The 18612-nt window shown below is 45.7% G+C and overlaps 2 protein-coding genes across 2 annotated transcripts in view; both read right to left on the bottom strand.

The window, feature by feature from the left end:
* Positions 1–10381: 10381 nt before the first annotated feature.
* Positions 10382–13445, bottom strand: LOC115475740 (zinc finger protein 574-like). Its single transcript, XM_030211697.1, has one exon. It carries the CDS (start codon positions 13420–13422, stop codon positions 10699–10701), a length of 2724 nt encoding a protein of 907 aa, XP_030067557.1. The 5' UTR covers positions 13423–13445; the 3' UTR covers positions 10382–10698.
* Positions 13427–18612, bottom strand: part of POU2F2 (POU class 2 homeobox 2) — a 276734-nt gene continuing 271548 nt past the window's right edge. Inside the window, exon 16 of the mRNA XM_030211699.1 lies at positions 13427–13506. Within this exon, the coding sequence (XP_030067559.1) occupies positions 13500–13506 (7 nt within the window). The 3' untranslated portion in view covers positions 13427–13499. The remainder of the gene's footprint in view (positions 13507–18612) is intronic.

The raw sequence follows: 18612 nt of genomic DNA, 5'->3' as shown, positions 1-18612 counted from the left end.
GGACAGGAACTTTCTGCACGCCTTCAACTGCCTGACCACCTCCTGAAAAGGCCTGGACTGCTCCGGCAGGAGCTTGTCAACCAGGTCCGCCAGTTGCTTCACATTATTCCGCATGTGTATGCTCGTGTAGAGCTGGTAAGACTGGATGCGGGTCACGAGCATGGAAGATTGGTAGGCCTTCCTCCCAAACGAGTCCAGAGTGCGAGACTCCCGCCCCGGGGGCGCCGAGGCGGTATCCCTCGAACTCCGTGCCCTCTTGAGAGCAGAGTCCACGACCGCCGAGTCATGAGGCAATTGGGGCCGCATTAACTCTGGGTCTGAGTGGATTCTGTATTGGGACTCTGCTTTCTTGGGGATGGTGGGATTAGATAGTGGTCTCAACCAGTTCCGAAGCAGTGTCTCTTTGAGGACATTGTGCAACGGCACCGTGGAGGACTCTCTAGGTGGTGATGGATAGTCGAGGACCTCGAGCATCTCAGCCCTCGGCTCATCCACAGAGACCACGGGAAAGGGAATGCAAATAGACATATCCCTGACGAAGGAGGCAAAGGAGAGGCTCTCAGGTGGCGAGAGCTTTCTGGTGAAAAAGTGGGGTCGGAGGGAAGGCCCACAGACTCCTCTGAGGAGAAATATCTGGGGTCCTCCTCCTCCCCCCACGAGGCCTCTTCCTCGGTGTCGGACATGAGCTCGTGCAGCTCAGTCCTCAACCGGGCCCGGCTCGACGTCGAGGCACCGAGGCCTCGGTGGCATCGTCGAGCGGTGGACTCCCGCGCCGGCGGGGATGAAGCTCCCTCCATCGACGTCGACGGGGACTCCACCTGCGTGGCGGTCGAGACCGGCGCCGCAAGCGGCGTCGGCGTCGAAGGCCTTGGCACCGGGCTAGAGCACGCCGGCGCCACAGTCAACGGCGCGGAAGGCGCAAGCACCCCCGGCGCCGGCACAGTCTGGCGCATCAGCCCTTCCAGAATCCCCGGAAGGATGGTTCGGAGGCACTCGTCCAGGCCCGCTGTCGGGAAAGGCGGGGCCGGTAGAGGCGTCGGTGCAAGAAGCTGTTCGGGTCCAGGAGACTGCACCGAAGTGCTGGCACCCTGACGTGGCGGTACCTCTACTACAGAGGGGGACCTCTCCTCTCGACGCTGCCGCTTCCTCGGCGCCGACTCATCCCCGGCGCCGGGAGCCGGATGCATCGTGGGCGACCGATGACGGTGCTTCTTCGCCTTTTTGCGGTGCCCATCATCGGCGCTTGGTGGAACTGAGGAGGAGGAGGTCGATCCCCCTCGGCCTCGAGGGATCGGGTCCGACAGGGTTCGGTCCCGAGGGCCCTGGGTAGAGGGAGTGACCAGGGCCGATTGCCCACGCGGCCTCTCACCCCTGCCTTCACCGGGGGACCGGCGGGCCCTGTGCTCCTGGGGTCGATGCCATCGGTGCCGATTTCATGGACATCGATACCGGTACCGAAGAACCGGCCGTCGATACCGATGCCGTCGAAGTCGACGTCGAGGGGCCGGCACAAGTTCCAAAAAGACGGTCCCGAAGAACTTGCCTCGCTACCTGTGTCCGTTTCCGGAGACCGAGACACAAAGTACACATCTTGGTATCGTGCTCCGGCCCGAGGCACTGGAGGCACCAAGCGTGAGTGTCGGTCTGCGAGATATGCCGGCCGCACCGACCACACTTTTTAAATCCACTCGGGACCTTCGAGGACATCGACGGAAAAATTGCGTCGGCGAAGTCAAAGTCGTCGATGGTGGTGGTAAAATTCACACCTCGAAAATAAATCGACCGCGCGGCCACAAGGCCGCAACGCGACGCCCCCGCTAAGAGACGAGGGAAAACAAAGTTCAGTGGTTTTTTTTGTTTTTTTTTTTAACTAAATAGAAAAAACGGAGAACGAAAAGAGAAAAAGAGAAAATTCGCGGCGAATGCGCGATCCGGTTTCCGGGGCTGACAGAGAGAGAGACGAACACGGCTCTCTCCAGCGCGGAAAAGAAAAGACTGAGCGGGAACGGTCACACACGGGCGGGAAGACGGCCGCGCATGCGCGGTGGGCGTGCCCTGCGTGCGGGACCACCCGTGAAGTTTTGTTCCGGTTGGTGGGGGCTGCCGTGGACGTCAACCCAGTCGTGAGAACAAGCAGCCTGCTTGTCCTCGGAGAAACTGGGCGTTAGGGCCACGGGGGTACATAGACTTTTGAAAGCCTTAAGGAACCCAAAGTGTGGGAAGGAGGAGGAAAAGGAGGGGAGGGAACGGGGTGAGGGGCATTAGGAACAGGGGAGGGGGCCCTGTCACACACTCTCATTCTCACACACACACTGTCACACAGTCTCACTTTGTCACACACCCGCACATTCACTCTGGCTCTCTCTCTCTCTCTCTCTCAAACATACACACTCCCAGGAAAACCTTGCTAGCGCCCGCTTCATTCGTTCCAGAAACGGGCCTTTTTTTACTAGTTTATTATATATTCTCTCATGGTCCAGAGCCTAGTGAAAGCCAGGACAAGGCCCTAATTTACAACTTCTATTCTTTTTCCCTTACTTTCCCATTTATTCTCCAAGCTCCCAGTCCCTGAATTTATTTATTCCCTGTTTACTACAATGTTTCATTTTTAAGAAACATCACACATTGGGAGTAACTTTGAGAGCAATTTTAAAAATACACTAGAGCAGGAGTGCCCAACCTCGGCCCTTGCCAGATCAGGTTGTCAGGATTTCCACTATGAATATGCATGAAATCTATTTGCATACAAAATGCATGCAAATATAGATATAATGTATATTCACCGGGAAAATCCTGAAAACCTGACTGGATTGCAGCCCTCAAGTACCAAAGGTTAGACAACCTTGCACTAGCGTATATACCCATAAAAGTTGGTGCTTAGAAAACATAATGCTACTTTTATATGATGTATGCAGAAGTTATTCCCAAGGGTTGAGGATGGGTGGAGTGGGGACAGGCATTTGTATATAGGCATTTATATAAAGGCACATAATGCATACATTACCTTTATAAAATAGGCACATCTATATACCTCCATGGTCCAGGTGCTTGATATATAGGTAGACCTGTACGCACACAGATCAGGCCTTAGGCTATCTGTGCTCCCTGATAAAAGAACAGCAACTTTCTCAGACACCTTGGAAAATCTTTTGCACAACTTGCTTGTGTCCTTGTCCACTGCTATCTGAATGATCGTACACAAATATGAATATCACAGGATGCCTCCTGCTATGACTCAACAGTAGCCCTACTCTTCCGAGCTGCACTGGCAGAGCCAAAGCATTAATAAAGAAGGGCAAAATAGAGTATGAAAAACTTCCCTCAAAGGCAAAAACTTGTAATACTAAAAAACTTATAGCAAAAAACTTTTTCAGGTACATCAGAAGCAGAAAGTCTGTGAGGGAATCCATGGGACTGTAAGATAATCAAGGAGTAAATGGGGCACTCAGGGAGGAAAAGGCCATAGCAGAGAGGTTGAATGAATGATTTGCCTTGGTATTTACTGAAGATGAAAAGAATATCAGAGATAGTTTTCAAAGGTGATGATGCAGAGGAACTGAAAACTCTCAGCAAACCTGGAAGATATACTGAGCCAAATCAACAAATTAAAGAGTAGTAAATCATCTGAACTGGATGGTATACACCAAAGGGTACTGAAAGAATTAAAATATGAAATGACAGATCTGCTGTTAGTCATCTGTAACCTGTCGTTAAAATCGCCCAGAGTACCTGAAAATTGGAGGGTGGACAATGTAACACCTATTTTAAAAAGAGATCCAGGAATTACAAACCAGTAAGTCTGAAATCAGTGTCAGGCAAACTAATGGAAACCATTATAAAGAATAAAATCACTGAACAACAAACATGATTTAATAGGACAGAGCCAACACGGATTCAGCCAAGTCTTGTCTCACCAATTTACTTCATTTCTTTGAATGTGTGAATAAACACATGGATAAAGGTGAGCCAGTTGATGTAGTGTATCTAGATTTTCAGAAAGCATTTGTCAAAGTCCCTTATGAGAAAATTCTTAAGAAAGTTAAAAATCCATGGGATAGGAGGCAATGTTCTGTTGTGGATTAGGAACTGGTAGATGGATAGAAAACAGAGGGTAGGTTTAAGCAGCCAATTTTCTCAGTGGAGGGTGAATAGTGGAGTGTCGCAGGGATCTATACTGGGGCCAGTGCTATTTAACATATTAATGATCTGGAAATGGGAACAAGTGAGGGGATTAATCTCCCTGTTTATTAAGCCATGCAGAAATGCCGACACAGCCCATTCAAAGTGAATGGGTTGTGTCGGCATTAGCGTGCAGCTTAGTAAACAGGGGAATAAATTTGTTGTTAAAATGTATGCAGATTGTGAAAAATTACAGGAAGTTGGAAGATTTAATGTGGACAGGTACAAAGTGATGCACATTGGAAAGAATAATCCAAATCATAGTTATTTGATATACCAGAGTCAGCACCCAGGAAAAAGATCTAGGTGTCATTGTGGACGCTGAAATCTTCTGCCCAGTGTGAGCGGTGGCCAAAAAACAAGCAAACAGAATGCCGGGAATTATTAGGGAAGGGATAGAAAATAAGACAAAGAATAATACCTCCGTATTGTTCCATGGTGCGACCACACCTGGAGTATTGTGTGCAATCCTGGTCGCCGTATCTTAAAAGAGATATAGCAAAAGGTTCAAAGAAGGGCAACCAAAATAATTAAGGGGATGGAACTCATATGAAAAAAGGCTGAAGAAGTTAGGACTCTTCAGCTTGGAACAGAAACAGCTGATGGCGGATATGATAAGAGATCTATAAAATAGTGAGTGGTGTAGAACAACTAAACTTACATCAATTTTTTTACTTTTTCAAAAAGTACAAAGACTAGGGGACACTCATGGAAGTCACATGGTACTACTTTTAAAACAAAACAGGATGAAATATTTTTTCACTCAACGAAGAGTTAAGCTCTGGAACTTGTTGCCAGAGGATGTGGTATCAGCAGTTAGTGTATCTGGATTAAAAAAAAAAAAGGTTTGGACAAGTTCCTGGAGAAATAGTCCATAGTCTGCTACTGAGACAGACATGGGGAAAGCCACTGCTTGTTCCTGGGATCAGAAGAATGAAGCTTGCTATTATTTGGGATTCTGTCAGGTACTTGTGACCTGAATTGGCCACTGTTGGAAGCAGGATACTGGGCTAGATGAGCATTTTTCAAGTCAGTCCTAGAGTACCCCCTTGCCAGTCAGGTTTTCAGGATATCCACAATGAACATGCATAAAGATATTTGCATATAATTGAGGCAGTGTATGCAAATCAAGTTCATGCATATTCATTGTGGATATCCTGAAAACCTGACTAGCAAGGGGGGTAACTCCAGGACTGAGTTGGGGAACACTGGGCTAGATGGACAATTAGTCTGACACAGTACGGCTATTTTATCCAAAATGTTGCTGTGAAACTCTTTACCGGATAAAGATTTGACCACAGAACAGCTTTATTAAAACATGAACATTGGTTACCTATTTCCTCTAGAACCTGGTTTAAAACCAGCTGTGTTAACTTTTAAAATTAGTCATGTCATCCCCTTTATTTCTCTCATATGTCAAGTTCAGATGCTCCTTCAAAAGTGCTTAGGTATTCAGGCAGCCCCCTCATTTCAGTATATTTGTTTTGATTCTATAAGAAATTGATTTTTCTAATGATAGCTCCAACATTATGGAACATCCTGCCAGAATATTTGTGCCATGAAACATCCCCGATAAAATTTAAACAAGATCTAAAAACATTTCCTTTTCAACCTACTTTTGATTAATTAGACTGGTTATAACATTCAGTATCAGGGATAGCGCCAACTCTGAGGTAATCTATTAAAAACACTTTTTACTGTCTTATTGTTTTTTGTATTGTCCTTTTCTGCTCTTGATTGATGTCACTTTTTATATCCTCTCTTCTGATTTTATTAAAATTTAATTGTTTTTCTGTAAACCGCTCAGATGGTTATCATGGGCAGTATATCAAATCTGAACTGTAAAGTGTACCATGAATATGTATGAGATATTTGCATATATTAGATACATATTATATAGTCAAATTTAGCTCGTATTTATTCATTGTAAATATCTGAAAACCCAACTGTAAATGGAATCACCAGGACATGCTTGGGATGCTCTGAAATAGGGAGACAATGAAGTTCTATGTGCAGAGAAACAGGATAAGCCAGCCCTGCATTTAAGTCGTTTCTAAAGAAAAGAAAAAAATCAGAAATGGGTAAGTGGTCATGGATTTGATATACCACCTTTCTGTGGTACTCTCTCATAATCTAAGTTTTGTACCTGGGCCAATGGCAGGTGAGGGACTTGCCCAGGCCACAAGGAGGTGAAGTGAGAATCGAACTCCATTCCCCATGTTTTCAGCTCACTGCACTCCTCCACAGAACTACATCTTGATGCAAATGGGTTAAAACCAGGACTGGATGTTTGCTCCTCTGGACACGGAACTATAAGGTTACCCTATGAATATTGAACCAATTGTGTCCATAGTACCTAACATAGGCTGCTTTGCAACCCATATTTACCCAGGAAACGGCATCATGACAAAGGCCCCACTACAGTGGCCAAAGGGGGGAGATCAGTGTGTCCCCCCTACCCCAGTCTGACTGAATACCTTCACCTTTTATACAGGGTGGAAATCTACACCAAATCTCAGCAAGTTAACTACTATAAACGGAAGTATGGTAGGAGACAGGAGCCACATACCACCCAAAATTTAAAAAAATGTATCTGTCTATAGCTTATACACTAAGGCTAAAAAGTGGTAGCAATAGTGCAAAAACCTTCAAAAAAATAGTGACCCTGGTGCAGCTATAGACCCTAATGAACTTGTTCGCAGACCAGCCATAGCAGAAGATAAACCACAGAAACAAATGAAAAAGTTGAGATAAAAAATAGTTACATGGATCCCTGCAGATAAAAAGGAGTTAATGTACTACTCTTAACATCAATAGCAGTAAATTTGAGACACACAGATCATATACAAAATCCACATACCCCAGTTTAGAGGTTTAATGTAGTGATATCTACAAAGTTAACACAGTTAGAGAATACTCCCAGGCACCAAAAACTACTACAGTAAATAGCTACAGCACAGGCAGCAGCAGTGCAAGCTTCCCTCTTATACACACTACCCCACCACATAACAGGCACAGCAGCACAAGTTTCCCTCACACAGGCAGTCCCAGTACAGAAGAGACACAGGCAGCAGAAGGGCAAGCTTTCCACACACACAGAGCCCTGGCACAGCACAGGCAGCATCAGTGCAAGCTTCCCTCATATACATACACTGTCCCACCACAGAACATGCAGCAGCAGTGCAAGCTTCCCTCACACAGGCAGTCCCAGCACAGAAGAGACACAGGCAGCAGCAGCAGCAGGGCAAGCTTTCCACACACAGAGCCCTGGCACAGCACAGGCAGCATCAGTGCAAGCTTCTCTCATATACACACACACATACACTGTCCCACCACAGAACATGCAGCAGCAGCGCAAGCTTCCCTCACACACACTGACCCACTTGAGACCAGGCAGCAGCAGCGCAAACACCCCATACTCGCATGCTGTCCTGTGAAGAGAAGCAGTAGCAGCAGCAGCAGCACTACAAACTTTCTCCTCTCAAAGTGTTGAGCATATTATTCTGTGTATTCCTTAAACAGACTTATTTATTGCAAAGGAAGGACACACTTTCTTCTGGGTCATTCATATCTTCCGGAACCTTACCTGTTACATCTTCCACAGAACAGCTACATTGTAAACCCTCTAGGAATAGGGAAATATGTACTGCACCCAAATGTAACTAGCCTTGAGCTACCACTGAAATGGTGTGAGCTAAACACTAAATAAATAAATAAATAAATACAGACAGACAACTTCCAATCACACACACACACAGAGGGAATGAAGATACCAGAAGGGATCCAGCAATCTCAGCCAGATCTCCCAGGACACACATTCTGCTGATGGGCTAAAACCTATTCCAAACAGCTCTTGCCCTTCCACTGAAGGTGTGGCTCTGTGGGATTTTAAGATACAACAGTGCCCAACCCCTTTCCAATTTCTGCCTCCACAGTGCAATGAAGACAGAGCTCAGGTATCTTGAGTACAGATATGCCATAAGGGTTACATCGGGATAAACATATGGCATGCACACTCGATGCATCATCTGTAATACTGCTACCTAGAGAAATCAGCAGCATATCTATTATGATCAGTGTTCATGACCTTGGGTATAAGTCACCATCTCCCTGAAATTGTTATAAGCACAGCTATTGCTTTACTGCGGCAGCTCAAGGAACCATTCTGCAACAAGAGTTAGAAAATTATGCAGCAAGGATTCTGAAATTCTTCAACACAACTGTATATTAAACCATATAAATATGTATTTTGCTTTGTAAAGAATGAAGCCTTTTCTAAACATATTCTTGTGTGTTTGGATCATTTGTTTTGTTTGTTTTTTTATTGGGGGGGGAGGGGAAAGGATCTTGGTGTCAGTAAATGGGAAGAGAGAAGAGGGGGGTAGAGAATAAGACGAGGAATTTCAGAGTACAAAAGATGAAGCAAGTTCAGGGGGTACAGCAGGAGGAGAAAACAGAAGGAAAGGGATATAGAATGAGGGAAAGGGATCCCAGATTAAGAGAAAGAGGGAAGGCAGGCAGATTGACTCCCCCCCCCCCCCAAAAAAAAAAAAAAAAACTCCTCTCTCTCACTAACATGGCCCCCTTCTCCATCACTCAAGGCTTAAGCCCCTTGCTTTGAACTCACCGTTACTGATTTGGGCTCAATGAGCAGATGACAGTGCAGCTTCTCAGGTTGCTTTCTCTTCTAGCTCCAGGCAGAAGCAAAGGGGCCCTACAGCTCTCCCTCTCCAGCCACCAAGCCCACATGGACCATGAATAGCAGAAAGAAATATTGCCACCACCAATGCTTTTGGTTCAACCTAGCCCTTGCCTCCTGTGGTGATTCTGCAGAGAATGAGAAAATCTATGTCCAGGGTTGCATTTTACAGCCCTTACCACTGGGAACACTGGTAACAAGGCTTTTACCAAGCTGCGGGAAAAAGGGCTCTGAGCTGGCGGCAGGGGCTGCTTTTCCCATGTGGCAGGGCTCTTTTTACTGCAGCGGGTAAAAGACCCCAGGCACACATGGCCATGCGACAGGGAGCCCTAACCACCACCCACTGAAGTGGTGATAAAGGCTCCTGTGCTAACTGGGCAACGCACGGCGATGCCCGATTACTGCCGGGTTATCGGCACACAAGCAATTTCCAAGGGTTTTCTTCCCCCCCCCCCCCCCCCCCCCGGAAATGGTGCAAGCTCAGGGTGGGACTACCACTGGCAGCATTGGGCCGGCAGTAGTCCAAAAACAGCAAGTGGTAAGTCCACGTTGGGCTTACCGCCACTCTGTAAAAGGGCCCCTCAATGACTCTCTGTATGACCTTGCATCTCAGTTCACTGTACTGTTAATATAATCTTTGTAATCTGTCATATAATCTTTTATCTGCCAGTCTGCCCCTCAAAGAGACAGCTGTTTAAGACATAGTCCAGATATTGACATGTGTGCTTACTGGCTATTAAAGTATGAAGTGATCTGGTGCACTTCATATATACTGCTACAGAACTCTCTCCCACAGTTCACCAATTGGATTACACACTCCGTTTCCCATGTTTATCACTCCCCATGCTCCTAATTTTACTGCTAAAACTACTCATTTCTATAGCGCTACTAGATGTACGCAGTGCTGTACACATTATATGCAGGTACTTTCTCTGTCCCTAGATGGCTCACAATCTAAGTTTTTGCCCAAGGTCACAAGGGGCTGCAGTGGGAATCGAACCCAGGTCACAAGGATCCAAGCCTGCTGCACCATTAGGCTACTCCTGCACACCTAATTTTAAACGTTAGAAAGAATCATGGGATACTGCAGGATGAACATTTTTTTTTTTTTTTTTAAATAAAGGCAAATCAATATGCTTGCAGCAGGCACAGCTCAGGAAATGCAGAGTCCTAGCCAGAGAGAACTTTTAACCACTCATAAACAGCTTTGGAAATTCTCTCCAGAATCCTTGTAAAAACATTAAACATATAATGGGATCTGCCTTATCTTTCTTTCACAGTCATTATTCATAGATTTCCGAGCCGTGTCGCTATCTGACATGACTTTAACCTCTTCTTCAGACCCCTCGCCCACACACACCTTAAGGAAGAATCCAAGTGCACATGTTTAACTGAACTCCACTCTGAAGACAGCCAAGCTTATCTACAAAGGCTCAAAGGGCTTACAATTTCGGGGAAACCTCCAGGAAACATTTCACAGCAGGACTCCTACTACTATTTTTATTTAGCTCATCATTTATTTGTTTTAAAACAAGGGATTCAATAACCATCATAAAATAAACAAAATATCTTTTCCATCTCAATAAGGTGGCTTTTTCCAGTTTGTTATTGACAACTGGTGTGAGGGAGACACCAGGAAAGGTGGAAGGAAAAGGAAGGGAAGGGAACAAAGAAGGAACAAGGTATCAGTCCAGGGAGATGAACAGCTGGAGTTCAGCATCTTATGGGGGAAGTGCTACAACAGGTGTGGCAGCGCCAGACAAATAGAAAAAACTAAGTCAAATCAAAGGTGGTAATGAGCAGGAAGGAAAAAGTGCAGGTCACAAGCCCCCCAGCTGCAGATTCTCCACTTTCATGTTCTCCACTTGAATGTTCTCAAAGTGGATACTCTGCACATCGATGTTTGCAGGGTATACCTCAATAGCTTCCACCACAGGCAGAGTCTCCACCCTCTCCAGGATGGCGACATTGTTGGTGTATTGGGCTGCTGGGAGCTGACTACGGTGGACCTTACGGTGTTTCCAGAGATTGGAGAAAGAGCGGTAGGCCTTGCCACACTCTGCACAGATGTACGGCCGCTCCCCAGTGTGGATGCGTCGGTGCTCTGACAAACGCATGGCAATGGTGAAGGCCTTGCCACATATCTCACATTTGAAAGGTTTTTCACCTGTGTGAAGTCGCCGGTGGTCCTTTAGGTGTGTAGACTGGCGGAAGGCCTTGCCACAGTCTGGGCAGGGGTATGGACGTTCCCCTGTGTGGATGCGGCGATGGACATGCAGCGAGGTTTCTGTGCTGAACATCTTGTGGCAGTCTGGACATTCAAAGCTCTTCAGGCCAGCAGCAGTGCGGGCCTGGAGATCCCTATTTCTCTTACCACAGGTAGTCTGCTTCTCTCCACTGTGCAGCTGCTCGTGGGCTTTGAGCCGGGCAGCCGAGCCAATTTTCTTGCCGCAGGTCATGCACTCAAACTTACGTCCATCCAGGCTGCACTTGTGCTCCTGGAGCCGGAGGTCACTGACAAAAGCCGCTCCACAAAGCGGGCAGCGTAGTGGCTCTAGGCCCTGGTGACTGAGCATGTGCACCTCCAGCAGTCGTTTCAACAGGAAGGATTTCTGGCACTGCTGGCACTTGTAGGGATATTCACCAGTGTGGTGGTAGCAGTGCATGAGGAGACGGTTGCGCCTCATGAAGCTGACGCCGCACTCTTGGCACTTGTAGCGATAGTGCTGTCCATGCATCAGGCGGTGCTGCTGCAGCGTGGAGGACTGCGTGAAGGCCTTGCTGCACAATTCACACCGGTAAGGCTTTTCACCAGTGTGAGTCAGCTGGTGGCGCAGAAGGTTAGCTTGGGAAGCGAAGGTCTTGCTGCATACTTTACAATGGAAGGGTCGCTCCCCAGTGTGAGTCAGCTGGTGATTGTGCAGGTGTGACTTCTTCTTGAACATCTTGCCACACAGCTGACACTTGTGCTGCCGCTCCAGAATGTGCACAAAGTGTTGATGCCGCAGCAGTTGCAGCTGCCTAGGGAACTCCTTCCCACAAGGGGAACAGCGGAAGGCTCCCTCAGCAGGACAGTTGCGCTCAGTGGAGTTCTCACTTTTAGCCGCTGCATCCTGATCTGGGTGGGTAGGAAGGGGGGCAGGGACTTCCAGAACAGCTGCAGCCTCCAGTTTCTCCTTCCCCGCGTGGCTGCGACGGTGGTATAGGAATTTGGTCATGTTGATGAAGGTCTTGCCACAGTCACAGGTGTGGAGGGGGTCCGAGGAATGGCTGTGGCGGTGGGAGAACAAGATGAGCTCAGTGCTGAAGCCCAAACCACATTCCACACATAAGTGAAGAGATTCATCACTGTGTGCAGCCCCCAGGTGCTCTTCCAGTGCTTGCGGTGAAGGGAAGGCTTTGCTGCAGAGTGGACACTTGAAGGAGCCCTCACGATGAGACTGCAGATGTAGCCGTAACTTGTGGCTGAAAGCAAAGCTCTTCTTGCATTCAGCACAATGAAACTGCTGGCTTGGTTCCTCCCCGGTCTTTGTTTTCATGTCCAGGGACTCCACCCCACCACCTGCTGCATTTTCTTTCAGCTCATAGCTGTGATCATTTGTTGTGGTTTCCAAGTCCTCCGCTAAGGGCAGTGGCAGCTCTTTGGATTCTGCTGGTGGACAGATCTCAGTTCCAGGTTGCTGCTCCACAGCGTCCACTGCACAAGCTGAACTAGAGTTCTGCAGTCCTGCAGTGTTAGTAAGATTACCTGAAGATGCAGTGTCTGAGGCGGCTATGCTGGTAGTGAAGTGGGTAGCCTGATGCTCCAGGAACTCATTGGGTGACTGGAAGAGCTGTGTACACTCAGAACACTTGTACAGAAGCAGTTCCACAGTGCACTCTGGTTCTGCATCCACATTCTGCCCATCATTCTTTTTGTAAGAATGTTCCAGATCCACCAGTGCCAAGGCTTGATGGGGACTGCTACCAGCATGATAATACTGGTGGTTGTTCAAAAGCTGGGAATCAGCTGGTAGCTGTATGCCCTGGGTCGCTGTAAGGCTTACAAGCTCCAAGTTCTGCACCGTTTCTGACGCAGCTGGTTCCATCTCTTCCACCCTCTGGAAGACGACTTGCTGTGAGGGTTGAGTTAGGTGGGTCTGGCGGTGGCTCAGCCACATATCCTGTGTGTTGAAGAGGGCCTTGCAGTCTACACACTCGAATTGGATCCCACTGCTGCTCCCTGGCTTGGCCTTCGAAATCTGGCTTTCCTGGGGCTCCTGGCTCAGCAACTTCAGATGAAGGTCTTGATGCTCGAGGAGCTCCCCAGGAGATAGCAGCAGTTGGCCACACTCCAGACACTGATACTGTCCCTCCTGCACAGCCAATGCCCGGTACACACTACTGTCCACAGCTACAGGATCCGTAACCCCGACCACCTCATATTGCTGCTGAGGCAAATGGCTCTGCTGGTGCACCAACACCTCTTCCAGGCTGCAGTACACTTGCCCACACTCTGAGCACACATAGTGGTGTTCCACATAAAACAGAGTTTCCTCCGCCATTTTTCAGTGGGCTTTGTCCTCTTGTCTCTAGTTACTATCAGGTTGGGAGTGGGGCAGGACCTCTTTTCTAGATCTGATCAAATGCTGTTCAGAAAAAAAAAAAAAGAAGAACACGATATGAGTGAGTTGACAAACATAGTAGGATTATTCTGAAATCTTAGATTAAGCAAATCATAGAAGTTATCTAGATTTATCAACATAAAGAGGAGATATTCCTACATACACACTTCAATTTCTTTAATAAAATTAAGATTGCAGATTTACAGCTCAGAACCTTGGAACCTTTTAATTAAGACATCCGTAATACAGAAAACACTAAATTAAATGCTTTAAGGCGGAAGCTTCCCACTAAGAACTACTATGTGAAAAGTGGCATTCTTGTGACTCCGCACTTACAGGACTGACCAGCATGAAAATCAGCAGTGGTAATTAGTACAATTACAAAGCACAAATTGCCATTTTGCCTGTAATATGAAGTCACAGATATATAGATGAAGGAGGGACAGATCTCCCCATAAGGTGTTCTTGTTATACTTTACACAAAAAAAATAGCAAAAAAAGATTATGGAAATCTCTACAAGCATAGTGCAAATATTATACTGTAAACATGCTCAGTCAGGACAGTACACTTAATTTGGTTCTGTTTTATAATCTTTTCAGCTTGAGCCTGCCATGAGTGGGACAGCGCGGGGTACAAATGTAACTAAAAAAAATATATATATGACAGAATGAACTGATTTCACTCTCTCCTCTCTCAAAATTTTCATTCATTCACAATTTGCTTTTTTTTGGCTACCTTCTTTAAACTGGGTTCATTGGATTAGTAACTTGCTGAAAGAAGTAGCCTAAAGTTCATGCAGTGGCCTGAGATCCAGGGGAACCAAGACTGATTCCCACTACAGCTCCTTGTGACTCTGGGTAAGTCACTTAAACCTCCATTGCCCCAAATACAAAACAAGTACCTATACATAATATGTAAACCATTTTGATTTTAACCATAGAAAGGCAGTGTATCAAATTCCATCCCCTTTCCCTTGGAACAGGCAGAAAGCTATGGTAAACAGAACTTCTTCTAAAGAAAGAACTGTAGATCTGTTCTGGGACCAATTTTGTGCAATATTAGGACTAGTTTGGTCTTTGTGCAAACATCACTGATCAGCAACAATGAACACTTCTTTGGCAGTAAACAGAATGAGGAGACATTTAAGACATCCCCCCCCCCCCCCCCCCCCAAATAAGTGCTCAGCAGCTAAGCTTCAAAACAAGAGCACAGAATCATACAATTTGGGGTACAGACAGCCAAAGAAAAGGTATGTGCTCAGTACTACTACTACTACTAATCATTTCTATAGCTCTACTAGGCATACACAGCGCTGTACACATTATATGCAGGTACTTTCTCTGTCCCTAAAGGGCTCACAATCTAAGTTTTTGTACCTGGGGCAATAGAGGGTCAAGTGACTTGCCCTAGGTCTCAAGGAGCTGCAGTGGGAATTGAAGAGACACTGATCTACCTTAAGGGGTCCTTTTACTATGCTGCGGTAAAAGGGGCCCTGCGCTAGCGGTGGCAGACGTTTTGCCGAATGCTGAGGTCCTTTTTACCGCAGTGGGTATAAAGTCCGAAAAAAGAAGTAGCTACGCGGTAAGTTTGCACTTACCCGCGCGGCCATTTTAGTGGGAGCACTCACCGCCACAAGGGCTCCTGTACTAACCCAGCGGTAACCGGGTAGTATGCGGTGCTGCTTGATTAATGCCAGGTAACCCCCTGATGTAATATTTTTCTGGAATTTCCGGTAGCGCTGGAAATGCCATGTGCTGGGGCGGCACTACAACCGCATGGCAACCCTTTAGTAAAAGGGCCCCTAAGTAAGAGACATCTCAAGATGATCATGTTTGATGATCTCAGAGTAGCAAAAACAGTACAAGGTGGTAGTAAGAGCCATAAATGCCAGGATGAGGAGTGAGAAGCATAACCTGTAGAGAAAAAGGAAGGCAAAAATACCTCTGTACAGGATATTGCTAAGCCCTTACCTGAAATATTGTGTCCATTTCTGGAAGCAATGCCTCCAAAAGAAAACAGAGCAGATGCACTCCATAGAACAGTGTTTCCCAAGTCAATCCTAAAATATCCCTTTGCCAGTCAGGTTTTCAGGATAGCCACAATGAATATGCATAAAAGATTTGCATACAATGGAGGCAGTGCATGCAAATCAATGTCAAGCATACTCATTGTGGATATCCTGAAAACCTGACTGCCAAGGGGATACTCAAGGACAGACTTGGGAACTACTGTCATAGAAAGGCTATCAAAATAATGCAGGGACTGCACCATAGAAGTCTTGTGAGATGAAACTTAAGGACATAAGTATCTAATCCAATAGTATTCACTCCCACTCAGAGGGCCACTTACAGGCCGGGTTTTCAGAACACCCATAATGAATACTCAGGAGAGAGATTTGCATGAATACCCCCTCCAACACATGCAAATCTCTCATGCATATTAGGGATACTCTGAAAAGTTGGCATGTTTGCAGCCCTCCAGGATTGGGTATGAATACCACTGATTTATATCCTCAATCCAAATCGGACAGTATTTCTCACATCGGTCCTGGAGTACCCTTTGCCAGTCAGGTTTTCAGAATATCCACAATGAATATGCATGAATAAATCTGCATATAATGGAGGTCATCTGCGTAGTTCACGCATATGCATAATATGAATATCCTGAAAACCTAACTGGTGACGGGGTACTCCAGGACTGACTTGGGAAACACTGGTGATGCCATCAGGATTTCTGAACATTAACAGTAAACGGCAAGATACAGATTTACATTCACAGTCTCCATGTAATGCAATGCATAAATACTCATTGGGAATATTCTGAAAACCAGGCTAGGTAGGTCTGCCCGAAGACTGGGCTGAAAAGTCACTGCACTACAGCAGCAATATAAAGGCACATACTTTAAAAGTAGAACTAATAAAAAAAGAAACAAGCCCTTTTTCTGTGATATGAAAATTCTAAAATGAAAGGTCATAGAAGAACAAACTCAAGAATAACATGAAGAAATATTTTTCAAGGACAAGGCAGATAATGTTAGAACAACCTAACCCTGGCAATGGTGAAAACAAAAGCAGTAAGAAAATTCGAGAAATAAACAGAAGAAGCGAGGGCGAAAACAAATCAACAGACACCCCAAGAATTGAACTGACTAGACTAGATAGGTCGTTCTCTTACTCCAAAGATACCGAGCCACGCGCACTGGTGCTGTTCACAACACATTCCGCGCACCCCTCCTCACACACACATTCTGGGGCCGGGGGACCGGCCTCCCCTCCCTATGATCTACCATCGCTCCCTGTCTTCCACTCTCCTCCTTGTCCGAGATCCGGCACCTCTCCCTCACAAAACACTCACCCCGTGTCATCAAACTCATCATACCTGAGGTCGCCCACCAACACAATCCCACAGTTTTCCTGTTCCGGTGCTCCATCCCCTATGACACAGCTTCTGCCTCTGAGGCATCCCGCCTTACCGGAAACAGGAAGTTGCGTCGAAGGAGAGCGAGCTCAAGGAGGTTTAATGACAGGAGAAGGCAAGAGCCTATCTGGACCATTGAGTGGGCTGAAGCCAGTAGGCGGAGCTTGCCGCCATAGTGAGGGACGCAAAACATGTATAGCTGAGACTAGCATTAAACCTCCTTGGTTTTGCATTCTCTCTGTTGGGAGGGGGGAGTTTTCAAGAGGTTATATTCAAAATATATTTGTGCATGTTCCAGAGCTTGCATTGTAATTTGTAGTGCTGCATTGATTTGTAGTTGGCAGTAAGCGTGCTACACTATATGCCTTTATTTTTGCTTATGCTGATACAAAACATATTTCTATATAAAAACAATAGCAAGCTAAAAATGCTACCACAGCTTAGGGCCCTGTTTACTAAGCCACACTAGAGGCACATTAGTGCTTTTAGTGCACGCTAACCATTAGCATGTGCTAACTGTAGGCACCCACAATATGCCTATGGGCACCTACACAGTGCATGCTAATTTTGTGCACACGCTAAAAATGCTAGCACACCTTAGTAAACAGGGCCCTTAGCTTGGTGAATATAATGTGAAAGTAAAATTAAACTCTCCTTTCATTAGGGCACACAGAATCATATATTCACTTTATCTCATTTTAGATACAAAATGGGATTATTCTGTTTTGAGTATGTTTCAGGGACAAGTGTTTTTAAATCAAAATAATACAAATATTTTGTTTCATGCAGATCTTGCCTTTGTTTAAACATAAGTAAATGAGCTATAAGCCCCTAATGCAGTCCTTTGATTTTCTTTATTTTTTTTTCTTGTGTTGACTTACACTCTGCCAAAATTGAGAACTCATCTCTTCTTTCTAGTGGATAATAAAAGGAGCTCAATGTGAACACTATCCACCCTAAAAGGTTGTTTTCTGGCTGTATATGAGAATTGTTGTGATATTGCATAAATAAGGGTATGTTTTTGTTCTTAGTGAAGCATCCAACAGTTATGTAATCCTTTAAAGAATGCCAATTAATTGTTTAACTTATTAGTGGAACATAACCACAAAGGCATGGTATGGTCACATTTTCAATATGGTAATACTAGAGCCCAGCTAAGGAACAGGTTATTTCAAGTTAGTCATTCTGCACTGGACCAAACTTGCTTTCCTGGTGCCATCACCATCCCTGTTGGATAGGCAGTTCCTTAAAAGATGGAGGATAAAGGAGGGTGGTTTGTTTTTGTTTTGTTTTTTTACATGTATATCCCATTATCCCAAGCAAACTCGGGTCCAATGTGGCTTACATTTGAAATTACAGTGAGACAGAATAATAGAATTCAGCAACATCATGGGAGCAAGTAGGTGGATGTGTCTGAAACATTTAACAAAGTTGAGATTAGCATATATACCCAACTGGGCATTTAAAAGTCTGTCGTTTAATGATACCACATATTCAGAAATCATAAGCATTTAAGTTCAGACAGTTATTGAAACATTATCACATGCACACACCAGAACAGACATCCATACACACACGCAAAAGTAAACAACAACTACAGAGTACATCCCAAACAATTTTTATTTCCTCATTTCAATCTTCCAAAATTCTAGACAGCAGATGTACAGATCAATAGGATCCAAAGCAGTCCAAACAAGTCAGAAACAACACAG

This window comes from Microcaecilia unicolor, chromosome 8 (assembly GCF_901765095.1).
Source record: "Microcaecilia unicolor chromosome 8, aMicUni1.1, whole genome shotgun sequence".
Classification (NCBI taxonomy): Eukaryota; Metazoa; Chordata; class Amphibia; order Gymnophiona; family Siphonopidae; genus Microcaecilia; species Microcaecilia unicolor.
Note: the sequence above shows the minus strand (reverse complement) of the source record. Positions and strands in the feature narration are given on the sequence as shown.